Consider the following 24,472-nt stretch of genomic DNA (forward strand, 5'->3'; position numbering starts at 1 on the left):
ATACAATATTTTTAATACACTATTGTGTTTAGTAGTGTTTTGCTGAGAATGTTTCTTCTGTATTCACAGGAATATTGGTCTGCAGTTTTCTTTCAGTATCTTTGTTTGGCTTTGATATCAGGGTAAGGAAAGCCTCACAGAATGAGTTAGTAGGTGATCCCTCTCTAATTTTGTGAGAGGCTAGGAGGGACTGGTGTTATAAATGTTTGGTAGAATTCACCAGGAAAGCCCCTTGGCCTGGACTTTTCTTTGCTGGCAGGCTTTTTGTTGTTGTTGTTCTTTTTAGTTACACATGAGAGTAGCATGTATTTTGACATATCATACACACATGGAATATATCTTCCCATTCTTGTGGTTGTACATGATGTGCTGTTACTCTAGTCATGGGCTGGTAGGCTTCTGATTAACTATTTCAATCTCTTGTTTGTTCAAATTACTATTTCTTCCCAAGTCAGAATTTTTTATGTTTCTAGTGACCTGCTCATTCCAGGAGATTGTTCATTGTATTGACTTATTATCCTTTAATTGCTGTAAGTGTAGAAATGTCCCTACTTTCTTTTTTTTTTTTTTTTTTTTTTTGTGGTGCTGGGGATTGAGCCCAGGGCTTTGTGTATACAAGGCAAGCACTCTACTAACTGAGCTATATCCCCAGTCTGAAATGTCTCTGCTTTCATTGCTGATTTTTAGTTATTTGCAACTTTTTTGTTTTTTCTTAGTCCAGCCTAGCTAAAAATTTTGTCAATTTTGTTGATCTTTAAAAAAAAAACAAGCTAACTTCTGGTTTTGTTGATTCTCTATTGTTTTTTTATTCTGCATTTTATCTATCTCTGTTCTAATCTTTACTATTTCCTTCCTTTTGTTTGAGGTTAAGTTTGTTCTTGTAATTTCTTGAGGCATTAGTTAGGTTACTGACTTGAGACCTTTCTTACTTTTTAATGTAGGAATTTACAGGTACATATTTCCTTATGAGCACGGCTTTTGCTATATTCCATAAGTTTGGGTATGTCATGTTTTCGCTTTCATTGATCTCAAGGTATTTTCTAACTTGCTTCATGATTTTTTTTCTTTGACCAACTGGGTAAGAGACATTCAAATCTGAAGTTTTCTCTTACACTACTGTATGAAAGTGCTAGCACTCCCCACTGTCCCTGGCACTCTCTATCTCCCACTTGTCTTCCTGAAATGTTTTTTTCATAGAACTCATCTCCATCTGAATTTCTACATATTGTTAACTACTGTCCGGCTCACTTCACTAACATACAAACTCCAAAAAAGGAAACACTTGCTTTCATACACTCCATTATCCTTAGCTGTTTGACATATAATAAGCACTAAATTAATACTTCCGGAACAAATCCTCTTAATCTAATTGTAGAATTCAATTTCTCACCTTGAATATTGTGACATTTAATTCTACTTAATGCATGTGGACTATTCTTCATGGTCTAGAATACAATTGAGGAAAGGCAGAAATCATTTTGACTATTACCAAATCATAGTTCTTCTATAAAATAATGTAAAATCCCTACATTAAAGCTCTTATGATGAAGATGAATGATGAATTTGCATTTTCCATCCTATATTTCAAAGTCATGGCTCTTCAGCCTTCTTTAAAAGTTATGGATGTAGTATGGCTTGCTACATTTGCATTATCCCCACATTGTTTAATTAATATAAGTACTTATGACATCAGAAACAGCCTAATTATATATATTATATATAAGTATATAATAAGATACATATAGGGCTAGGGTTGTAGCTCAGTGGTAGAGTGCTTGCCTTGCACTTGCAAGGCACTGGATTCAATCCTCAGCACCACATAAAAATAAATAAAGGTATTGTGTCCATCTACAACTAAAACAAAAAATATTTTTTAAAAAATAAGATACATATAGATATAAAATAAAGTTTCCATATAAGAAACTTTCCATCTTCCATTAGGAAGATGACTTAAGTTGTTCATTTTCAAAGTATACTTAAATATATTAAATTTTTCTCCTGACAGAAAAATACATATCTAATACAGTCTAATATTTTTCTCCATACACTTAGATTTAGTATAAATACATTAAACATGCAAAAAAAATTTTTTGTTGAATGTGTAAAGTAATTGATCACTCTCAGATAAACCTGAAATTCAGTTGTAGCAAGGCTGAAATTCCTTGAACTAATGGATACCCTGGTATTCCCTTTCTGTGGATACTGTAACAAATTTAGTAGTTTAAAAACAACAGAAATCCATTCTCATAGCACTGGGAGCCAGAAGTCCAAAGCCAAAGAGTCAACAGGGCCGCGCTCACTCCACAGGCTCTAAAGGAGCCTCCTCTAGCTTGTGGTAGCTGCCTGCATTCTATGGTTTATAGCTACCTCACCACAACCTCCACCTCCACTGTCACCCTGCCTGCTCTTCAGTGTGCCATATCTTTCTCTGCATCTTTCTTAAGAGAAAACTTTTGATGGCATGTGCAGCCCACCCAGATAATAAATTATCACAATATCCTTAACTTAATCACATCTGTGCAAAAGCCCCTTTTCCATGTAAGGTTCACATTCATAGGTTCTAAGGATTTGACATAGATGCTTTGGGGGACCTTTTCTCAGCCTGTCATCCCTACCTAAGTGAGGTGTTTATCACTGTGAATAATGGAATGAGCCAATTTCACATATCTCCTGCTAGGATGCCCTGAGAACATTGTATCAACTATGTAATATTCCTGCCCAAAATGCATAACTTGAATCAAATCATCAGGAACCAATGAGACAACACTCAACTAAGACATGATCTTCCAAAATGTCAATGGCATTAGATAAGAAACTTTACAGATCAGAGGAAGGTAAAGAGAAGCTTAAGACTGAAACGCAATGTGTGAGCTAGGGCTGCTTCCCAGATCATGGGAAATTTGTTTTTCCTATAATAGGCCATTTGTTGAGACAACTGGCAAAACTTGAACATGGACTACATATTAGATAATAGCACTTATCAACATTAAATTTCCTGAATTTGATCATTATGTGATGGTTATAAAACTAATAAGAGATAACAGATAAAGTAAACATGACAAAATATTAAAAACAAATGAATTTAGAGTAGAAGGTACATGGCTATTCATTAAACTACTACTAAAACTTTGCTGCTGGGATGATTTTTTTTTTTTAAATAAAAACTGGAGAAAAATGTATGTCCTTCAAATGAAGCAAACATGTATTAACAGCAAATAACTCACATTCCCATTAAAAAAAATACTTTGCCTAATAATTTTTTAGAAAAAGAGGGGGAAAAAAGATACAATGTGACATTCTCCAGTCTTCTGGCCATTCCCTGCTAAAGAGCAGCTGAGAAGGGTATTTTCCTACTTGACCAGAGTCAAGGAAGGCTCAGAGCAAACAAGAAATCCACATTAAGCCGGGCGTGTGGTGCATGTCTATAATCCTAGCAGCTTGGAAGCCTGAGGCAAGAGGATTACAAGTTCATAGCCAGCCTCAGCAACTTAGCAAAGCCCTAAAAAACTGAGGGAGACCCTGCCTCTAAATAAAATATAAAAAGGCGGGTGGGGATGTGGCTCAGTGGTCAAGCACCCATGGGTTTAATTCCCAGTACCAAAAAAAAAAAAAGAAACCCATATTAAATTATACATTACACTCATGTACAGGGACAAAGAATCATTTCTTGTCAAAAAGGAAATAAAATGATTCAAAGAGGGAAGCTAAGTGCTTATCCTTTTGAGTACCCCACAGAAGGAAAACAGAATATCACTAAACCAGAATGCCTGGCAATGACATCCTCATAATGTCTTTCCGAAACCAGATTGAGGCATATGAAACAGATAGCATATAGGGGAAACCACATTTTAACCACAAAGACTCACTAAGGAATATTAAATACAAAAGGAACGATTATTATTCTAATTTTTAAAACAGAAAGAACAATGTGAGGCCACAGGTTCAATTACCAATACTGAGGTGGGAGGGTGGGAGGAACAGATTGGGGCCCTTTCTTAAAAAAAAAAAAAAAAAAAAAAAAAAAAAATGAGGGAGGTAAAACACTTCCCTCTTCTCATAATAAGCACAGAAAATTGTAGTGTGGAGTTGGCAAATAATGATCAATGGAAAGGAGGCATAGTTTCTTTCCTTTCTGTCCTTTACTGGCAAATTTGATCTTATACACATAAGAACTGTATAATACAAAGGAATCTAAAGACAAAACAATAAACTGAAACTTTAAGAAAAAAATGTTGAAAAGTATGTGTCTTAAAAGAAAACCTTCCCCAAACATAACTGAAAACTTACCTTCTGAGACAGGAAAAACTTCAGCTATTGAACCTAAAATGGTTAAAGCTGAAAATCTAGTTGAGTAGGATGATCCAGGAAATAATGCTTCAAAAAGACTGTTGCAAATGGATGACATGAAATTCTAAAAAAAAAAATTTACAGTAAGCATAACTGAGTTAACTCACAATAGGTTATCTTTAAGTACCACCTTCAAGAGTGGGTGTTTCTTTCATTTTTAATTAAAAGATTTCTAAAACTAATACTGGTTGTTCATGTCTCTTGATAATTCAGTTTGGCACAAACTATGGTTTGGATACAGCTTGTCACGCAAAGGTTCATGTGCTTCAAGAAAAGCCCCCAATGTAGTGATGTTGAGATGGCAGTACCCCCAAGAGGCAAGGCCTACTCAGGGCTCCACCCTACTGAATGGATTAAAGCTCTCTCCCAAGAATGAGTCAAGTCTTGTAGGACTAAATTAGTTTTTATGAGAATGAGTTTGTTATATACAAATTCAAGTTTCTTGGCTTGCTCTCTTGCTTTCACTCTTTCACACACGTGTTGCTTCTACTCTGTGCAAGCTTTCTGCCATATTGTGACACAGCCAAAGAGTCCTTGCCAGATGTCATTACTGTGATGTTTGAACCTTCCAGCCACCAACCTCTTTTCTTTCTCAAGTATCCAGCCACAAGTAGTATGTTATAGCAAAACAAAACAAACTGAGACAATACCTATGATCATAAGCTATAATATGATGTAATAAACCTATCTTAGCAGAGTCAACAAGAAATACAATTCCTATTATAGCTCAGACTAGTAAAAACATATTTTTTGGTGAAAGAAAGATCTATTGAGCTGTATGAATACTGATTTTCCTAACCAGAGGCATTCAGGTGTCAAAGGTATGAATACTTTTTAATGTTTTAAAATAAACAAAGAAATACCCAATATAGACTACTTGATAAGTTTGGCTATAATATAATTCATTCAGAGATCCAACTATTCATTGTCTTCTTCTGCCTGGCCCTTTGAGACTCCTGCTCTACTATTCTGTTTATACAAATGATTAAAAATGAAAGCTTATAATAAAATGCAATTTTGAAAAAGCAAAGTGGAAAATACTTAGTCCAGGATAAAGTCTTTTTCTCTAATTAAAATAATAATGATAATAGTTTCTACATAAGATAAAGAGAAAAATTATAAAGAATGACTATGAGTCTCAAGCATCCTGTTACTACAGCACCCTGAGCAGCACACAGGCAGCCCTGGTTCCAAATGGCTCAAGACAAGAGTCAAGAATGCAAAAATCCCTGCATTTTTCTGGTGGGCATACAACCTCAAGAATTTATCCTTTAGGCCCTCACGAGCCCTGTTTACTCGCCTATTAATTATTCTGGGTTTCAAAGGAATAGGGTGCTTACCAAAAAATATCCTAGTTAAACTAACTTTAAGTAAAACAGCCTTCACACTAAAGAACCACAAACTCATCTTTTAAGAGTTACCTTACCCTAAATGTATTGTCATTTACATTTTTAGATACAGTTCTTTCCCTCAATCATACTGTAACCATAATGAAGACAGAGACCACATATATACACTAGGATCCCTAGTCCTGAGCACAGCATCCTACATTTCAGGTGGAGCTCAATAGATGCCCTAGTCTCTTTTAATGCTTCCAAGTGAGGCTTCCAAACACCTTGGCTTTCCATGGAAAACTCTCTACGCTCAACTTGATTTTCTAAACTCATTCCCCATTATTCAACTCCTCCATTCCTCCAAATCTTAAGTCATTTACACCATAGAATTCACCATTCCCCAAGTTCTTCCTCTTTTTTCACCGCCATACATTCACTTAAACTAGTCTCATGGAAAAAACTATTGAGATGTTTCAATCAAAAGCAGATCTGAGGGGCTGGGGTTGTGGCTCAGTGGTAGAGTGCTTGCCTAGCATGCACGAGGCATTGGGTTCAATCCTCTGCACACATAAGTGATAAATAATGATATTGTGTCCACCTAGAACTTAAGAATAAATTAAAAAAAAAAAAAAAAGCAGATCTGATTTGGGCCCTAGCTCTACTCACTCACTGGTTGAGGGATGTTGGGCAGGTTACTGAACTTCACTGAGTTTCAGTTTTCTCACTTCTTAAACGGGGATAATGCTTACCCCACAGCCTTTTTTATTAAAGATGAAATGAGAAAATGATATAAAGCATTTTGTAAAATGGGCTAGAGTTGTAGCTCAGTGGTAAAGTGCTTGCCTGGCATGTGTGAGGCACTAGGTTCAATTCTCAGCACTGCACATAAATAAATAAATATAAAGGTCCATCAATATTGAAAATATATTTAAAATTTAGTCATTAATACTAATTATTAAGGTATGAAATCATCTCCATTAGCCTAGAAGGCATTTTTTCAACTAATAGCTTCCTGTCCTCCCCAGCACTTTGTGTACAACAGCCATTGTTATGAGGATGATGACAACAAAGTGCCATGGCCACAGCCTCTAGAAGCCACAGGTGACTACCAGTCAGGAGAAAAGATCATAACCACAAGATTGACTCAGATTAAGTCTCTAAGAACCAATGTTCAGAAAATACATATCCTTAAGCTCAAACCAAGAAACCGTGAATACATTACATTTCAGAACCTCAATACAAAAAACAAGTTGTATGTTTTACATACTTGAGATTTCACAAATGTCATTTTAACCCTTGTGGAAAGAAGCAAAAGAGATGTGTTTTCTTAAATCTAGCAGTTCTGAGAAGCTAACCAAAAACTGTCACACGCACGGCAGGGCTCCACATATACTCTAAGTCATTTTTAATGACTCCCACTGAGGCTTTTTAGAGTGATTTATAGTTTAAAAAGGGCTTTCTCACTTAGTCCTCAAAACCAACCTTTTCAGAGGAGTTACTAATCCCAATTACAGTGGAAGAGACTCAAGGCACTCAGCTAGTAACAGCAGAAGTGGGACTCATCCTACATCCTTAATGTTCAGGCTATGACTTTCTAGTCTTTACTGTTGGGATTTTAAGATGATGAAGCTGATTTCAGCCTTTATATGAGAAAAGCCTCCATTGAATGGGTTTTTATCTTTTAAATGTAAAATTAAAAACCAAGACCATCCATACTAATACTTAGAGTAGGTAGAGGGTATGCCATAGTTCAAATGTATCATTAATTTATTACACCTGTTACCCTAAACAAACTAAAACAGAACCAGATGAGGTCTACCTTCTCTCCCACCACCATTGTTTTTTCTTATTAGCTCTGTCTTTGATTTTAACCTTAGGAGAAAATAAGGGTCTGCTTCTGAAAGGCTAGATTTTCAGTAGAGTAGAATATTCTGCTGAAAATAAATTGAAGATTGTCAAATTGAGCCCTGGTCCAGACCAGAGCTGTTGTACTTGGGACTCCATCCTTCCCATTAACGCTATGCCCTGAACCAGCTCCACTCTCCAAGCTCACTGGAACAAATAGACACAACCTCCTTCCACTGCTGAACAATGGGGAAAGGGGTCAGTAACGTCAAGCTACTGAATGTCATGTCAGCCTCAAGAGGAAGAAGGCTCAGCCACAGTAGCCTCCTACGCTGGGGAGGCCTGGAGAAGTCCAGAGCCAGCAATTACCTGCTTGTTAAAGTACTAATTTCACCTGGCCCACATAAGCTGTAATGTGAGCCTTACTGAGGTGAGCCCATTAATGTCATCCTCTAGCAGTCCTCATGTGCAGCCTGGTCCCCGAGTCATGTGCTACCTTTCCTGGAGTACCAAAGCACCAAAAGAAATATGTAAAACCCAGCTTGAAGGAAAAAGCACAGGAACACAATTCACCAAGAGACTTCCATCTGTTTCCCTCTAATGCTTATGTACAATTATTTTAGGTTTCTTAAAACTCTAAGTCTGGAAAGATATCACCTACCTTATACAATTGTAAGGAAACAGAAGACTCTTCTTTGGCTAACTCATTCTCTGGTTCATGTTTGGAATTACTTTGCTGCAATTTGTAAAGTACTTGGGAACTTTCCTGTATCCTACAAAACAACTTTGGAGACAAAAAATAAAAATAAAAAGCATCTGTGAACCTCACATTAAACTAAACTGTCAGCCCTGGAAGGGAACATCTAAGGCAAACAGAGTACTGGTTTTTAAACTCTCAAAATCTACAGTATTTCTTTTTGACAAAAAATTAACATTTACATTTTAAAACCAAAATCAGTATTAGTGCAACTAGAATACAGCCATTAAACCACAGTTCTTACATTTTCCTTTAAGTCAACATGAATCTAAAGACTATATACTCATTTCTATACCAATTCTTCACCCCATGGATGTGTTGTCTGATAAATTCAAATTCAATTATTCAAAAATGACCATTTTGTGAGGTGCTTAGAGAACTATAAAAATGCAAATGCTTCCTTCCTCCATTTACCAAAGTTTTTTTAAAAGCACCTTACATTCCAAGAGCCCAAACACTAGATTTTTTTCTATCAAAAAAAGAGGACAGGGGCTGGGGATGTGGCTCAAGCGGTAGTGCGCTCGCCTGGCATGCGTGCGGCCCGGGTTCAATCCTCAGCACCACATACAAACAAAGATGCTGTGTCCGCCGAAAACTAAAATATAAATAAAATTTAAAAAAAAAAAAAAAGAGGGCAAGGGGTTGGGTTTTAGCTCAGTGGTATAGCACTTGCCTAGATGTGTGAGGCATTTAGTTCAATCCTCAGCACCACACAAAAGTAAATAAAAGGCTTTAAAAAAAAAAAAAAAAACCTCCAGTTTTGTTACCCCCAAATGAACGGTCTTTTTACTCTAGATTTTAATACCACATGTAAGCTTTACAATATCACAGAGCAAGTAACAGAAGGACCAAGAAGAGGTAGCCCAATCCCATGATCATTCCCACACTCCCAAATCTGGGTTCTTCCTCAAAACAATATCCAGAGCAAAGTTCACCACTTTCTAATGCTCAATTCTACCTTTTTAAGAAGAGAACAAATCTGCTGCCGCACTCCTGGAGACTGGCTGTTAAGATTGTATGTGATAAAGAATTGAATCCACTCCATTTCTTCTGTGGAAACAATTTCTGTGCTCCGATTACTTTCACAAAGCAAGCCTAATGTATCTATCCGTACCTAAAATACCAAGTAATGAAATGTTAATTTTTCATTGAGATAAGCAAAGCCTAAACCACTTGAAATGTCTAATTATTTGTACAGGCCATCAACAAAAATAAAACTAAATTTAACCATATGTAACTTGCAAAAATCCTGTAGCTCTTTTCCATTAATTTATCTTATTGTAAGAATTGGAGATACATAAAAATCAACAATCTCCAGTTTTATTCCATGGTAATGCTCAGCTTCATACTTTCTGTCTCAGTGACCACTATACCCTAGGACCGCCTTACCTCACACTCACACTACTGTCATGCACTTCTAACTAGTCTCCTGGTTTGTTTTTGCTCTCACTCTGGAAACTCATCTCTGTTTCCATTAATGCCACTTCCTTGCTGAAGACAGAGTGGCTGTGGCTGAAAGACTTCATTTAACTGGTGACTGCGAAGTAATGAAGTCATCAGCCTGGCATTGGAGCTGTCATATAAAATAGACAAAACAGTCTCCTTCTGCCAGACAACATCCTTAATTCTCCTCCAGGTCTTGTCTATCTGTCGTTCTGCTCCAATATTTCACTTTTCTTATCAGCCACCTCTGATTAGTCTCTTCTGAGCCTCCTAGATAAGTCCTCATGCATAAGGCATATTTGAATCTATGTTATATTCTCAGATTTCACAAGGCCTTCTTGTTTCTCAACTAGGTAGCTGGAGTACAAGGATGACACTTTTCACTTTCTGTTCATCCTCATTATAGACTCCCTAAAACAGTGCTACGCACAATGTAGGAGCCTCTATATTGGGACTGAAAGAATCAGGGTCCTGTACAAATCCCCAGGTATTTTGTTTCCTTACTTGGCAGTGCTGATGAACTAAACCTTGCTTCACTCTTGCACTAGACACAAGGTTCTTCCAGGCATCAGTAGCAGACTGCAGATGTCCATGAGCTCTAGCTGTTCGCAAGCATGCCATCAAAGCTCCCAAAGCCCCTCTGCTATCACAAGACCCTAAGGATGGAAGAGATTGCTCTTGTCCCAAAAGCACACTAACAAAGACTACGACATTGTTATGCAATGACTACTGCAATTTTCAGTTATTAATGTTCATGTTTCCAATCAAAGTTATGCTTTCAGAAATAAAAATCAAATTTTACATAAATTCTAACATGAATTAAAGTTCCTAAAGTAATCCTTATTTTAAAATCATTTAATTGCTCTTGTGTCAATAATTTCAAAGTAAGCATAATTTTAATACTGTTAACATAAAGAAATCGTAACTTTTTTGCTAATATTTTTACTTTTTCCTTGATACTTAGAAAGTGAACCAGGAAATAAGTCAGGGGAAAAAAGTGAAATACAATAGCAAACTAAAACAATTTTCTGCCAAAAATAGGAAAAACCTTCAGTGACTAAAGGTCATTGTGTCTTTAAAAGCAAACACTGACCTTCTCTGCACATTTCAGATTTACTGTTTCTCACTAATAACGATAAAAGGAAAATCACAAAGAACCTATTGGTATCAGGGGTTAAGACACTGGCCATTACTAAGGGGACAGCAAGTTCTGGCGTACCTTGATATCAAAATAAAGACAACCTTGTTTCAGAACAGATTTAGAGGGTTTTTCTCAAAAAGGCAAGGAGAACTGTTGTTAAAAATTATAAACAGGGCTGGGGATGTGGCTCAAGTGGTAGCGCGCTTGCCTGGCATGCGTGCGGCCCGGGTTCGATTCTCAGCACCACGTACAAGCAAAGATGTTGTGTCCGCCGATAACTAAAAAATAAATATTAAAAAATTCTCTCTCTCTCTCTCTCTCCTCTCTCACTCTCTCTTTAAAAAAAAAAAAAAAAATTATAAACAAATGCACAAGGCCCTGGGTTTGATCCCTAGTACCAAAAAGGAAAAAAAAAAAAGTTTAGACCTAAAGGAAGCCAGGCACAGTGGCACACACCTAGGGTCCCAGCTATTTGGGAAGATTGAGGAAGCATGATGGCTTGAGCCTAGGAGATCAAGGCCAGCCTGAGCAACATGTGAGACCCCATTCCAAAAATTTTTTTAAATTACAAATAATGGCTTATTTTTATATGCAGAAGTCAAAAGTCTTTAACTTTTAGTTGAAAATACTATTTAAATTATGCAGGATATGCTGTTAGAGTATTATAATTTTAAGATTTGTATAATGAACCATGATCATCATTTTCCATATTATTTACTGAAATATGCTTTATTGCAGTATTTCCTTCAGTGTCTGAGTTTTGATGGAATATTTACCCCTATTTTAATGGACTACAAATAGTTCTTTCTTTAGGTTTTGACTCCAAATATTGTCTCTCTCCCAGAGACAAAAACTGCTTCTGCCAATGTACCTATCTTTCAACTTGCCTAAAACAATTTTTAATTACTGTCTCAATCACTTAAATAAGCAAATTATATAAAGCACACCTATTTTTATTCCAATAACAAGAAAAAACTTGGTAAAATAAATTAAAACCTTATAATTAAGGAAACTTATCCGGTTTCTGTAACTAGAATAACTCCTTAATTTGTACAAATGACTTAAGTCAAAAAACTCCATTCAGCATTGTACAGCAATACTCATCTCAACCTAAAATAGCTCTCCTATACTGTTAATAAAGTGGTAATATTTAAATTGGAATATGGTCAACATCTGCCAAGGTGCCTATATTTAAGCATCATAATAAAAATAACTGGGCTGAGGATATGGCTCAAGCGGTAGCACGCTCGCCTGGCATGCGTGCGGCCCGGGTTCGATCCTCAGCACCACATACAAAAAAAAAACACAAAGATGTTGTATCCGCCGATAACTAAAAAATAAATATTAAAAAATTCTCTCTCTCTCTCTCTCCTCTCTCTTTAAAAAAAATAAATAAATAACTAAGACAGGGCTGGGGATGTGGCTCAAGCAGTAGCGCGCTCGCCTGGCATGCGTGCGGCCCAGGTTCAATCCTCAGCACCACATACAAACAAAGATGTTGTGTCCGCCAAGAACTAAAAAATAAATATTAAAATTCTCTCTCTCTCTCTTTAAAAAAAAAAGTTCACAGTTACTGTGACAATATTTAAAAATAACTAAGACAAAAACATATTTTTCTTACCAGTTTTGGCATCAATAGAAGTCTGAAGAATCTTTACCATGTACTTTAAGCTTTCAGGGCTGTAATTCAATAATTTTGGCAAATAATAATCAATCACATAAGATTTTTGATCCAGGCTTCCTTCACATAATATAGAAAGGAGAGGAGAAACCCAAGTCTCATGCCACTGGCCAATCCAAGTGCTGTCAACAGTCTGGGATTTCAAATGACTTCTATGATTTTTAAACATTGTTTCCAAGAGGTCACTTGCATAAGGTACCAATGATTGGTCCCCCATGACCTCTAAGATTTGAAATGGAATAGTTTTGTCTATTGCCAAAATATGTTCAATTCCTATGCACTCTACCAAACACCCCAGGCATATGTACTTTCCTTTAATATGCCATTCCAATAGCAGAACACTCTTAGTCAATTCCAAAAAGAAAGGATCAGTGACTGAGTCTGCCCCTTCCAAAGTTAGTTGGTGCATTTGGAGAAGATTTCTGAATATGATTTTGGTTTGGTGTCTTAGAGCATCCAACGGATGTTCCCAGTGTGTATAGACATATTCCAAAAGTCTCCCAACTATGTTTGAATTCCCATTCAGACTGTCCTTCAGGCTTGGGGAACTTGATTCAAGGATATGTATGGCTGAATTTGTCCAAGATGCTAAGTTTCTAGATAGAAACATTTCCAGTGTTGATTCCTTTATCCTGAAGAAAAATAAAACATGAACCAATTATTATAAAATGGCACATAAAAGTCATTTCATTTTATAAGCATTTAACCATTTAAAATTTTAAATATAAAGAATAAACAGAAAAAAACAGTTATTATTAAATTTACAATTAAAAAAAGTTACAAAGCCAAAACAGATCTCAAATTTGTGTATGAATCTTTTCACCTTCTAAAAAATAATCCAAAATGAATTATTGGAAACTACTGGAGGTGAATGAATCACTGGCTATCTTCATAGCGATGACAGTTTCAAAAGCGTTTTAAAATATAAGGGCCTCAGGCTGGGGAAAGTTAGGGTAAATGGGGTTTAGGGCAATGAAAATATTCTAAAGTTGGCTGCAGTGATGGTTGCACAAATCTGAATATACTAAAAGTCACACACTTTAAATGTGTGACTTGTATAATATGTAGATTATAGCTATGTAAGCAGTTATTTTAAAACATGATCATTTTCTTCTGCTATCCACATGCTCATTATTATCAAGCCATATCTATAGTTTTGACATTTTAAGCACATGAGCACTTTCAGCCATTATGGCAAAAACACACACAAAAGAAAAACACAGAGTGTATTACTGTGAAGTCAGAAGACCTCATACAGTTGCTGGCTTGGGTTTCTTATTAGCAACATACTTAAGAAAGCATTTACTCTTCTAAGCTTTACTTTAACCAATCAACAAATTAGATTTCTTATTCTTTCTATCAAACATATGAAAGTCACATTCGATTATCCATGCTGAAATTCTTCATCAATTCTCTAGCACTGTACATATAAAAATTTTTAGTTTTTTTGTTTTTTGTAGGCATTTTAGTGCTGGAAATTAAACCCACACATGATAAGTGCTCTACCACTGAGCTGCAGTCTCACAGTCCCAAATTTTTGTAGTTTTTAGAAAATGAGAGCGTAGCCAGGCATGGTGGCACACACGTATAATTCCACCAACTTGGGAGTCTAATGCAGGAGGATCACAAGTTCAAGACCAGCCTCAGCAACTTAGCAAGACACTGTCTCAAAATAAAAATAAAAAGGACTGGGGATGTAGGTCAGTGGTGGAGTGACTGGGCTCAATATCCAGTACTACCATCACCCCCTCCACCAAAAATGGTAACAGAGAAACTGAATGTTAAAATTAATTTTAGAAATTAATTACAGGTTAACTGGTACCAATACTCCCTATATATAACTCTTTCCCTTCACCCCATCTTCCCTTTCACGTCCATTTTATTCCCTACACATATTCTACTTTTAATTTAGAATTTATCCTGAGCACTTTTCATGTAATTACTAAGTATACTGGTAGAGTTGCAACTTTTAAATGTCTTATAAGCAAAACAAAATATGAAACAGCAGCATGAAAACTCACTGTGAACTCAAGGTGAACAAAACATGCACAGTGTCCAAAAGCAGGGCCTCTCCACTCAGGCCCATGCTCCCATCCTGCCAGTCCAACATGGCAAGTGTCCCCTGACACAGGAATAAGAGAGCTGACACAGAGATGTCAGCACAACAGAGGCTCCTGCAGCTGTTCATGAACCACTCAGGGATGCTGGTACAGTCTACTGAACGGAGAAGCAAACTGCTAATCTGGAAGAAAAAAAAACAAAACTAATATATATAAAGGTTTAAAACTTTCCAAGAGATACTTCAAAATACAAATCAAAAAATGCTTTCTCCTGAAATATCCCTCGAAAAGTAACTAAACCTAAAATAGCCATAGACATTAAATTATATTAGTATTAAAAGGAAAAATATTAAAACTAGGTATATGAATCATTTTACTGATTTGAATGTACTGGTATAGCACACTACATCACCACCACCTACAGGTGATGAGTTTAACACTTTGAGAGGTGATGTGAGAAAAAAAATTTTTCAATTTTACCTAATGATAATTCCTATGTGATCTCATAGAATAGTATGTGTATATGTGTTTTTTTTTTTTGCACACATAATAAATATAGCAAAAAGTTAAGTAAAACGTCAAAATGAGTTTCTAGATACAGCAAGAAAAAGAACTGCAAGCAGTAAATGTAAGTACTGTGGTCTAAATTATTATGCTTTCCATATAGGTGCAGGGGATGTAGCCCAGTGGTAGATCCTATGCTTAGAAGTCAAAAGGCCCTAGGTTAGTCTCCAGCATAACACAATAAAAATATGTGTGTGTGTGTATGTCTGCGTGTGTGTGTGTGCACAAATATATTTATGTACACACACACACACATGCACACACTCTTTTCCAAATGGATCAAACTCACTTAACAACTGATTGTAGTATGATTCCTACCTAAAGTTCATGATTTAGAGTTATTTCTAGTAAAAAGAATATTTATTTATCATAAGGTTGTACTGTGTATGTATCTAAGTAATTTTCTGCATAATTTTGGTATTACGAGTATTTTTTATGATACTGAGGAGATATAGAACTGAACAAACAGCACCAAAGAAATTAAAAGGTTATATACCAAAAATGTTGATGATTGTAAAATAGACTTATAACAATTGTTACTTTTTTAGTACAGATGAATTTTTCAAGTTCTCTTATTATAAAACAAAAAAGTCATCAGAAAGATAGTCAATGCAAAAGAATTTTTTATTTCACTCTGTTTATTTTTTATTTTGGTACAGGTGATTTAACTCAGGGGCGTTTTTACAATGAGGTATATGCCCAGTTCTCTTTGTTTTTGTTTTCTTTATTTTTTTTTAAATAATTTTAACTTCTAATAATATGGTGATTATTCGACCCAGGGTAAGAAGTATGAGAGACACTACAAATTATCTACTAAACATTCATTCTGTCCTTTATTGTTGATAGCAAATCTAACATGTCCAGCCAAAGGCAGGATACTCACTTCCCCAATTTTTTTTTTTACAACTAAGTGCAGCCAGATGAGAGCGCTCAGACTAATAGGATACAAGCAGAAGTTCTTCAGGTATCTTTGTTTTTCCTAATTAAAGGTACAGGTATAGTGGGCTCTCTTTCTATCTACCACAATCCTAAAGTCATTGTGGTAGATAGACACAATGACTTTATTTTGTTTATTTATTTTTATATAGTGCTGAGAATCGAACCAGTGCCTCACACATGCTAGGCAAACGCTCTGCCACTGAGCCACAACCCCAGCCCTTTATGTTTATTTTGAGACAGGGTCTCGCTAATTTGCTGAGGATCTCATAAGTTGCAAAGGCTGGCATCAAATTTGCAATCCTCTTATCTCAGCTTCCCAAGTCCCTGAGATAACAGGCATGTGCCACCACACATGGCATTTTTTTATTTCACCTTAAAAATATGTTTAGGAAGGTCTTCTCTATACTGGCAGCAGCTCTCTTGCCATGTCTCCTGACCCCATGAAAATGTATGCCTGTTCCAAATTCCTCTCCACCCACTCCTTGGTCAGGAGCACCTCTTAGCTGCTGAGCCAACCACTATCTGCAGTGATGCTGAACAGACCAGAGACACTGACATCTGAGAAACCCTTCTCTAAAGCGTTTCTCCTACCCCATTCTGGGCTTTGCCCTTTCAGGGGCCATAGGGCTCTTTTGCCAGATAGTGGCCTTTCTCATGCTCTTTGCCATGTGAAAGAGCAGTCTCCACCTTGCTTTCTTCCTCCTGTGTCTTATCTGCCTTATATGTTCCTTTTCCTATATCTCCAAAGGCAGCCTGAGAAAGTGGTTGGCTCAGGGTATGACAGAAGGAAAACAAATAAATACTGTATAAATAAGAAAATATTGGGAAGCCAAAGGCAGTAGCACATGCCTATAATTTCAAAACCTGGGAAGCTGTTGCAGAAGGATCACAAATTTAAGGCCAGCTTCCACAACTTAGCAAGATCCTGACTCAAAATAAAAAAGAGCTGGGGCTAAAGCTCAGCACTAAGGCACCCTTGGGTTCAATCACTAGTACCAAAAAAGAAAAAAGAAACTAAGTTTTGTTTTGGGGCTAGGAATATAGCTCATTAGCAGAGCATTTGCTTAGCATACACAGGCCCTGAGTTCAATTACCAGCACTGCAAAAAAAAATAAAATTCTAATTCTGAGTAAAGTAAAATTCTTCTTTTTTTTTCTTTTTGGCAGTGTTGGGAATTGAATAGGTGACAGAGTCTAATGCATTCGAAGCAAGTGCTCCACCACTGAGCCACAGTCCCACTCTCTCAATAGAATAGAATTAATTCTAAAAAGGAGAGGATGCACTTACCAATTCAGGAGTCTTTTCAGATGGATGAAACATTGTCTTAATAAAAAGAATAACAGCTAATCCCGATGTACTCTGAATAGTCTGTAATAGGTCATCTATTTGACAAAAGAAAAGACAACATTGTATTAAATGACAGAATTTCCAGTGCCATGCAAAAAACAAACACTGTAGGGTCAATCCTGGGTAAAGCTTCTAGCTTGACCACTTCTTAGATGAGTAAGTTATTGAACCTCCCAAGAACTCAGCCTTCTCTTCTATAAAATGGGAAAATATAACCTCTGACACATTTTCATAAGGTTTAAAAAGATAAATGAAGAGGCTTTATATATTCAATAAATGTTGATTCCTTTCTCTCTAGAGCATCCACTCTTTCTCTCCACCTACAGGCTCCCAGCATGCCTCATAGCGGTACCACCTGTCCCCTCCCATCCACCAATGCCTCTGTATCCCAACCCACATGCATACACTTTTTCTCAAAGAAATTTCAGGGCTTGTGCAAAAATATCTATATCCACGCTAATCACAAACTTTACTATGACTGGTATTGTATGCTAAGCAACCAAACAATTTTAACTGGATATCTTGTTATTTTATCTTTATTAACTTCTAATAATATGGTGAGTATTCGACCAAGGGTAAGAAGCATGAGAGACACTACAAATTATCCACTAAACATTCATTCTGTCCTTTATTGTTGATAGCAAATCTAACATGTCCAGCCAAAGGCAGGATACTCACTTCCCCAATTGTTTTTTACAACTAAATACAGCTAGATGCGAGGGCTCAGACTAACAGGATACAAGCAGAAGTTCTTCAGGTATCTTTGTTTTTCCTAATTAAAGGTACAGATGTAGTGGGCTTTCTTTCTTCCTGCCTTGAACACAGACATGATGTCTGGAGCTACAGCAATCACAGCAAACATGAGGCAACAAACAACATGGGTGAAAGCCGACATGCTAGAGAAGGAAGGTAGAAAAACATTTGCATCCTACTGTGCCTAGCACAGTTCTGGATCACCTGCTGCTGAACTTGTAAGGGAAGGAAGAGAAGGCACATTTGCTTAAGTTTCTTAAGTTCAGTTTCCGTTACTTGCTACTAAACACTGAATATCAACATGAAGCTTTAAAATCCTGGAAAATAGCTTCTTTCCTTAATAGCCTCTTACAGCCTGGTTTTTGGTTTCTCTAATGTTAGCAATTGTTGATGCTTAATAATGCCTTCATCAAATCACTGGGAGTTTCAAACTGATGATATTCAATCACTTCATTTCTTTTTTTAATTTATTAGATGTATCTTTTTTTTTTTTTTAATGGGAATTAAACCCAACAGCATTCTGCCTCTGTGCTACAACCCTAGCCTTTTGTTATTTCTTGAAATAGGGTCTTGCTAAATTGCCTAGGCTGGCCTTGAACTTGCAATCCTGCTGACTCCGCCTCTTGAGCAGATGGAATTACAGATCTACACCACCAGTCCCAGCTGTTAAAGGACTTTTATAAAGAGAAATTTACAGGGCTGGGGATGTAGCTCAGTGGTAGAACACTAACCCAGCATGCATGAGGACCTAGGTTCAATCCCCAGCACCATAAACAAATAAATAGAAATTTCCTCTCATCTATTTGGTATCCTAGTAGTCAGTTCCTATGGACAGAAGTGACATGTAAGATACAAGAAGGAGTACTGATGAGGCCCACAATCAACAACAACTGTCACTATCTGAAAATAGCTCTTGCTGCTAAGGAGAAATGTAAGTGTCCTTCTCATCTTTCTAAACTTCCCTCAAAATTTGGAAATTTCTTCTATAAAGAATTTTCTTTTGCTACTTAAAGTCTGTAGTTTTTCAACACTAAGATTGTTAGGTTTTCTTCTTTGTATACAATACACACACACTTAGAAAAGTCCTTCAACATTAACCCTTGCTGAATTGGTACATTTGATAGAAAAAAATCATTAAAAACATGTAATCCAGGACTTTTCTCCCACTTTGAGAGGGTGGGAAAGAAGTTCCACATCTCAGTAAAATGTATTGCAGACCATTTTTAGGAAGAATGGACTGACACTCAATTAGAACCATAATTTGTTTGCTGTTACACTTACCATCACTTAAGAACTTGGTGAAAATATTCAGCAAGTCACACATACTTTGCCATATGGGAGAACTGGAAGCCTTCCAGAGATTCCCCTGGAAAGTCTGTGCTTTCTGTATTAACATCATTGAAGCTCTAATGCCTACCAACAAGTCATTCATCAACTGTGTTTGAACAATATGATTTCCAGCAAATTTTCTACAAAGAAGAAAAGACATTATTAAAAAAGGAAATTCAAACACATGTTACCATTTTTATACCTCTCCAAAATAAACACTCCTCAAAGGGCCAAAATTAATTTTAGATTATGCTAGATAAGCCTCTATCTTCCAAACATTCCAATTTTGTAAACTTTCAACACTCTTACCTCAACAGGCATCTCTTTCTTAGCCAATGACTAACCTCACTTCCTATTTTAGGGAAAAGGTAAGAAATCAAGAAAAAAATTCAAGAATTAATAACACAACTTAAACTTGAATACTCCTTCAACCTTGATACCCTTTTTTGAACTGGCTTCCAACATGCTAGGCTCTCCTAGATTTCCTACATCGCTTCTTAAACACTAGAACCAGTCTACCTTTTTCTCCCTAATTGTTTTTGGGGGTTTATTTGGTTTGTTTTGCTTTGATGGTGCTGGGGATTAAACCCAGGATTTCATGCCTGCTAAATAGGCACTCTACCACTTAGCAATGTTCTCAGCCTCTCCCTCTCTTTTTATGCCAGAGTTTGGGTATCTACTAACAATACCCAAACTTTTATTGATTTAGATCTCTTTAATTCCAGATTCATTCACTAACTTCCTATTCAATATCTTCACTTGACTATCTCAAAATAAGTGAACTTATCTTTAACTCCTACTCCATCTGCTGGAATCTCTATCTACAAACACACTGCAATCATTTTCCCTTCCTCCCTTCATTCCATCTATAAGAAAATCCTGTTGGTTCTACCTTCAAAAAATATCTAGAATCTGATGGCCTCCACTGTTACCATCTTGGCCTAAACCTGCTCCTTCTCCACCCCTAAGATTCCTGCAATAGCTTCCAATCAATCTCTCAGTTTCTGTTCTTGCCCTTCCCAGGCTTTTTTTTCCTGGTAGTATTGAGGATTGACCCAGGGCCTTGCACATGCTAGGCAACAGCGCTACCTCTGAGCTATACCCTATCCCCCAGTCTATTTTCAACACAGAAGAACATAGAGTAATCCTATTAAATAATAAGGCAGGCTGGGGTTGTGGCTCAGTGGTAGAGCACTCACCTAGCATGTGTGAGGCCCTGGGTTTGATCTTCAGCATCACATAAAAATAAATAAATAACATAAAGGTATTGTGCCTAAGTACAACTAAAAAATAAATATTTTAAAAAAATCAAAAGACAAGCTAGGCATGGTGGCACATGCCTACAATGTTTTGTAGTCCCAGCCACTCAGAAGCCTGAGGCAGGAGGATCACAAATTCAAGGCCAGCCTCAGCAACTCAGCAAAGCCCTAAGCAACTTAGCAAAAACCTGTCCCAAAATAACAAATAAAAAGAGGTAGGGGATATAGCTGAGTGATAAAGCCCCCCTGGATTCAATCCCCATTATCAAATAAGAAAGAAAAAAAAGTAAGTCAAAAAAAACCACTTGGGGGCCGGGGTTGTGGCTAAGTGGTAGAGACTTGCTTAGCATGTGTGAGGCACTGGGTTTGATCCCTGGCACCACATAAAAATAAAAACAAATAAAATAAAAGGTATTGTGTCCATCTACAACTAAAATTTTAAAAAACTGGCCATTCCTCCAAACATTAAACACAGAATTATCGTATGATCCAGCTATTCTACTTTTAAATATATACCTAAAATAATAGAAAACAGAGACTCAAACATGAACACCAATGTTTAGAGCAGCATTATTTGCAATAGCCAAAAGGTAGAGAAAGTCCAAATGTCCATCAACATACGAATGAATAAACAAAATATGGCATATAGATAGAGACTATTTGTAAATAGGAATAAATTTCAGATACATACTACTGGAGAGATGACTCTTAAAAACATTTTTTAAGTAAAATAAGCCTATTACAAAAAGACAAATATGATTCTCTTTATATGAGTACCTAAAACAGGTAAATTCAAAAAGCTACAAAAAGTAGAATAGAAGTTACTAGTTACTAGGGGCAGTGGAGAGGGAACTCTCTATGGATACATTTAATTTGAGGTACCTGTAAAATATCCAACTTGAGATGTCCAGAAATAAGCCTACCACCCAGAGAAGAGAACTTAGAGTGATAATTTGGGAATCCTGAATATATAGATGGTAGATAATACCAAAAAAAAATGAATGATTCTAAGCAGTCAGAACAAATAAAATAAAAAGAATTGAACCCATATTTAAGAGAAGAGCTGATGAAGAAGAGTCTAAAAAGAGACAGAGAAGGAGCTTCTAGTGTGGCAGAAGGAGACATCAAGTTGAAGGTGGCATACAGGTATTACTTTTGTTCCCTTCCAGAACCTTCCTAAACCAGTAGCCATAGGCTTTAAGACAAAGACACAAATACATAAGGGCAGCAAACAAGACAATCACCATACTTTAAAAGTATGGTGATTCTGAGCCCAAAAAGGCTCAGAGATTGTGGACACTAAGCATTCCTTGAAATGGAGATAAATGCAAAGCTGAAAACAGGAAGAATGGCTACAAGCCTACTTGAGAACTCTGCATCACATTCCCTTGCCAACAGACAACTGTTTTACCTTTAGAGAATATAAACCATCAGGTGTCTGGGAAAAAAAACAGCACACACAATGTCATATTGCAGATAGGAAAATTGTGTAAATGCATGCACAATAGATGCCTACAGCCAAGACCTCAACTTTCTGCCCTCATTCAGCAACCAGAATATTAAGACAATGATCTGACAATTCTTTTATAGTGAATCTACCACTAGATCAACAAAAAAGACCTAAAGATAGTGACATAAAGGGTTCCATCAAGATACAGCCCAGCCAGACCAGCCTAGAATAAAACCTGCAATCAACCCCATTCATATGCACAGAGATGCAAATCAATTTTCAGTGCCCTATTTTTAAATATGAATACCCAAAAGATCACTAGACTTCTGACAGGAAAGTTTCTAGCAGGAAATATAGTGACCAAACCCAGCAAACAGAAAAAAAGCAACTTATAAAAAATAAAAGCATGTAAATATAAGAATACTTGAAGCAAACAAACAAAAAACAACCATCATTAATATCATCAGAGAAATAACGTAAGAAACTTCACCCCATGAAATAAGAACAGTAAATTATGAAAAAGAATCAAAGGTAGGAGAAAGGCTCTTTCACATTTATTCTCATAATTATTTGACTTTAAAAATTAAATATCAAATCTCTATAGAATAAATTTAAATAATCAGGTCTAACATTAAGGGAGAAGGACAGAAAGAACACATTCTGAGAACTTTTGAAAATTTTCTTTGTACAGGGAGAACGTACAACTATAAACATACACACCACAAGCATGTAAATACATAGCACTTGCCTATTTTCTTCTAGGATTTCAATTAAACTCTTCCGCAGAAAATGAAGTACTGAAACAAAAAGAATATAATGACAATACAGAACTTAAAATTGGGAACTTTAACTTCAGTACAAGAACATATTTTAAATTGGTTTTCTAAAATATCATAATAGAGAAGCAAAGATTTTAAAAAGAGCATGATATACTTTAGTGATTTTTTCCTATTGCCAAAAAACTTAAAAGCACCAGTTCCAAAATGACACATAAGCAACAAAATACCCCAAGAACAAAATAAAATAATAGGACTTACCATTTTTAAGAAGATTATTAATACTTGCTTTCCCTATAGGGGGAAAAAATTAATATTAGTAAGGAATTTCACTAAACTTAACATCATTTAAAATAATGACATGACAGGTATTATCCAGAAAAAGTATTACAAAAGTGCTGGCTTACCCAAATTAAAATTCTCCATACAGGAAGATATATTGTCAATTACTTTCCTATATGAGTATAGATCAGTAGTATTTAATTCTTCTTGAAGACGAGAAGTAAAACTGTGTACAGCCTCAGTTAGAAAAAATTTAGGTAGGCCATTTAGTGAGCTAGAAAAAGAATCAAATATTAAAAATCTGACAACTTCGTACCGCCAATATGTGGGGAAGGAGGATAATCATCCAAATGTAGAAATACTGAACTAAACCCTCAAAGTATAGCCAGAAAATTACAACTTCATATCACCATCACTGGAATTCCCTGGTCTATCATTTCTCTTCTGGTTTCCCTGGCTCCATATTGCTTCTCTGACATCTCCTATACCATTCTCAACAGAAAAGCCAGTGTGATAATTCTAAAATGCCATGTGACAGTCCTCCCTCAGTATCCACAGGGAATTGGTTCCAAGATCCCACACAAATACCAAATGTGAGGATGCTCAAGTCTCTTATATAAAATGGCATAGTATTTACATACAATCTGTGTACATCCTCCCATATACTTACGTCATCTCTAGATTACTTAAATACCCAATATAATGTATATGCTATGTAAATAGTTAGTATTCTGTATTGTTTAGAAATGGTAACAAGGAAAATGTCTGTACATGTGTAGCACACAGCAATTTTTTGAATATTTTGATCTATGGTTGGCTGAATGCAAAAGCCACACATATGCAGAGCTGACCTGCCTAAAAGCCTTCAACAACTTCAAAACACATGCATACAAACACAGTTTTCAATGACCTTATACAATCTGCACCATCCACTATTTGCTCTCCAACCTCACTTCCTTGTTCACTTAGCTCTAGTTACATGGCCTTCTGACAACCCTGGCCTCTGACAACCTAACAGTCTTTACTCTTATTATTTCTTCCACCCAGAACATTCTCATCTCAAATACCAAATAACCAAAAATCACCTTATCACATAAGAGCAAAGTTATGTAAAATGGCCACTGTATTTTACACTGAAATCACTACCCCACCTTTGATGTTCTTT

The 24,472-nt window shown here is 36.3% G+C and overlaps 1 protein-coding gene and 1 pseudogene across 1 annotated transcript in view; one reads left to right on the plus strand and one right to left on the minus strand.

Annotated features, from left to right (window-relative positions):
• Thada (THADA armadillo repeat containing) overlaps positions 1–24,472 on the minus strand; it is a 313,209-nt gene that overhangs the window by 280,795 nt on the left and 7,942 nt on the right. The window contains exons 5-15 of the mRNA XM_076833305.2: positions 23,433–23,581; positions 23,287–23,319; positions 22,998–23,046; positions 19,493–19,680; positions 17,399–17,493; positions 14,570–14,790; positions 12,489–13,180; positions 10,231–10,382; positions 9,242–9,397; positions 8,188–8,310; positions 4,288–4,411 (exon numbers count right to left, since the gene is read on the minus strand). Coding sequence (XP_076689420.2) covers positions 4,288–4,411; positions 8,188–8,310; positions 9,242–9,397; positions 10,231–10,382; positions 12,489–13,180; positions 14,570–14,790; positions 17,399–17,493; positions 19,493–19,680; positions 22,998–23,046; positions 23,287–23,319; positions 23,433–23,581 — 1,982 coding nt within the window. The remainder of the gene's footprint in view (positions 1–4,287; positions 4,412–8,187; positions 8,311–9,241; positions 9,398–10,230; positions 10,383–12,488; positions 13,181–14,569; positions 14,791–17,398; positions 17,494–19,492; positions 19,681–22,997; positions 23,047–23,286; positions 23,320–23,432; positions 23,582–24,472) is intronic.
• LOC143379922 (ATP synthase F(0) complex subunit C2, mitochondrial pseudogene) lies at positions 16,558–16,783 on the plus strand (annotated as a pseudogene).

Source organism: Callospermophilus lateralis, chromosome 14 (assembly GCF_048772815.1).
Source record: "Callospermophilus lateralis isolate mCalLat2 chromosome 14, mCalLat2.hap1, whole genome shotgun sequence".
Classification (NCBI taxonomy): Eukaryota; Metazoa; Chordata; class Mammalia; order Rodentia; family Sciuridae; genus Callospermophilus; species Callospermophilus lateralis.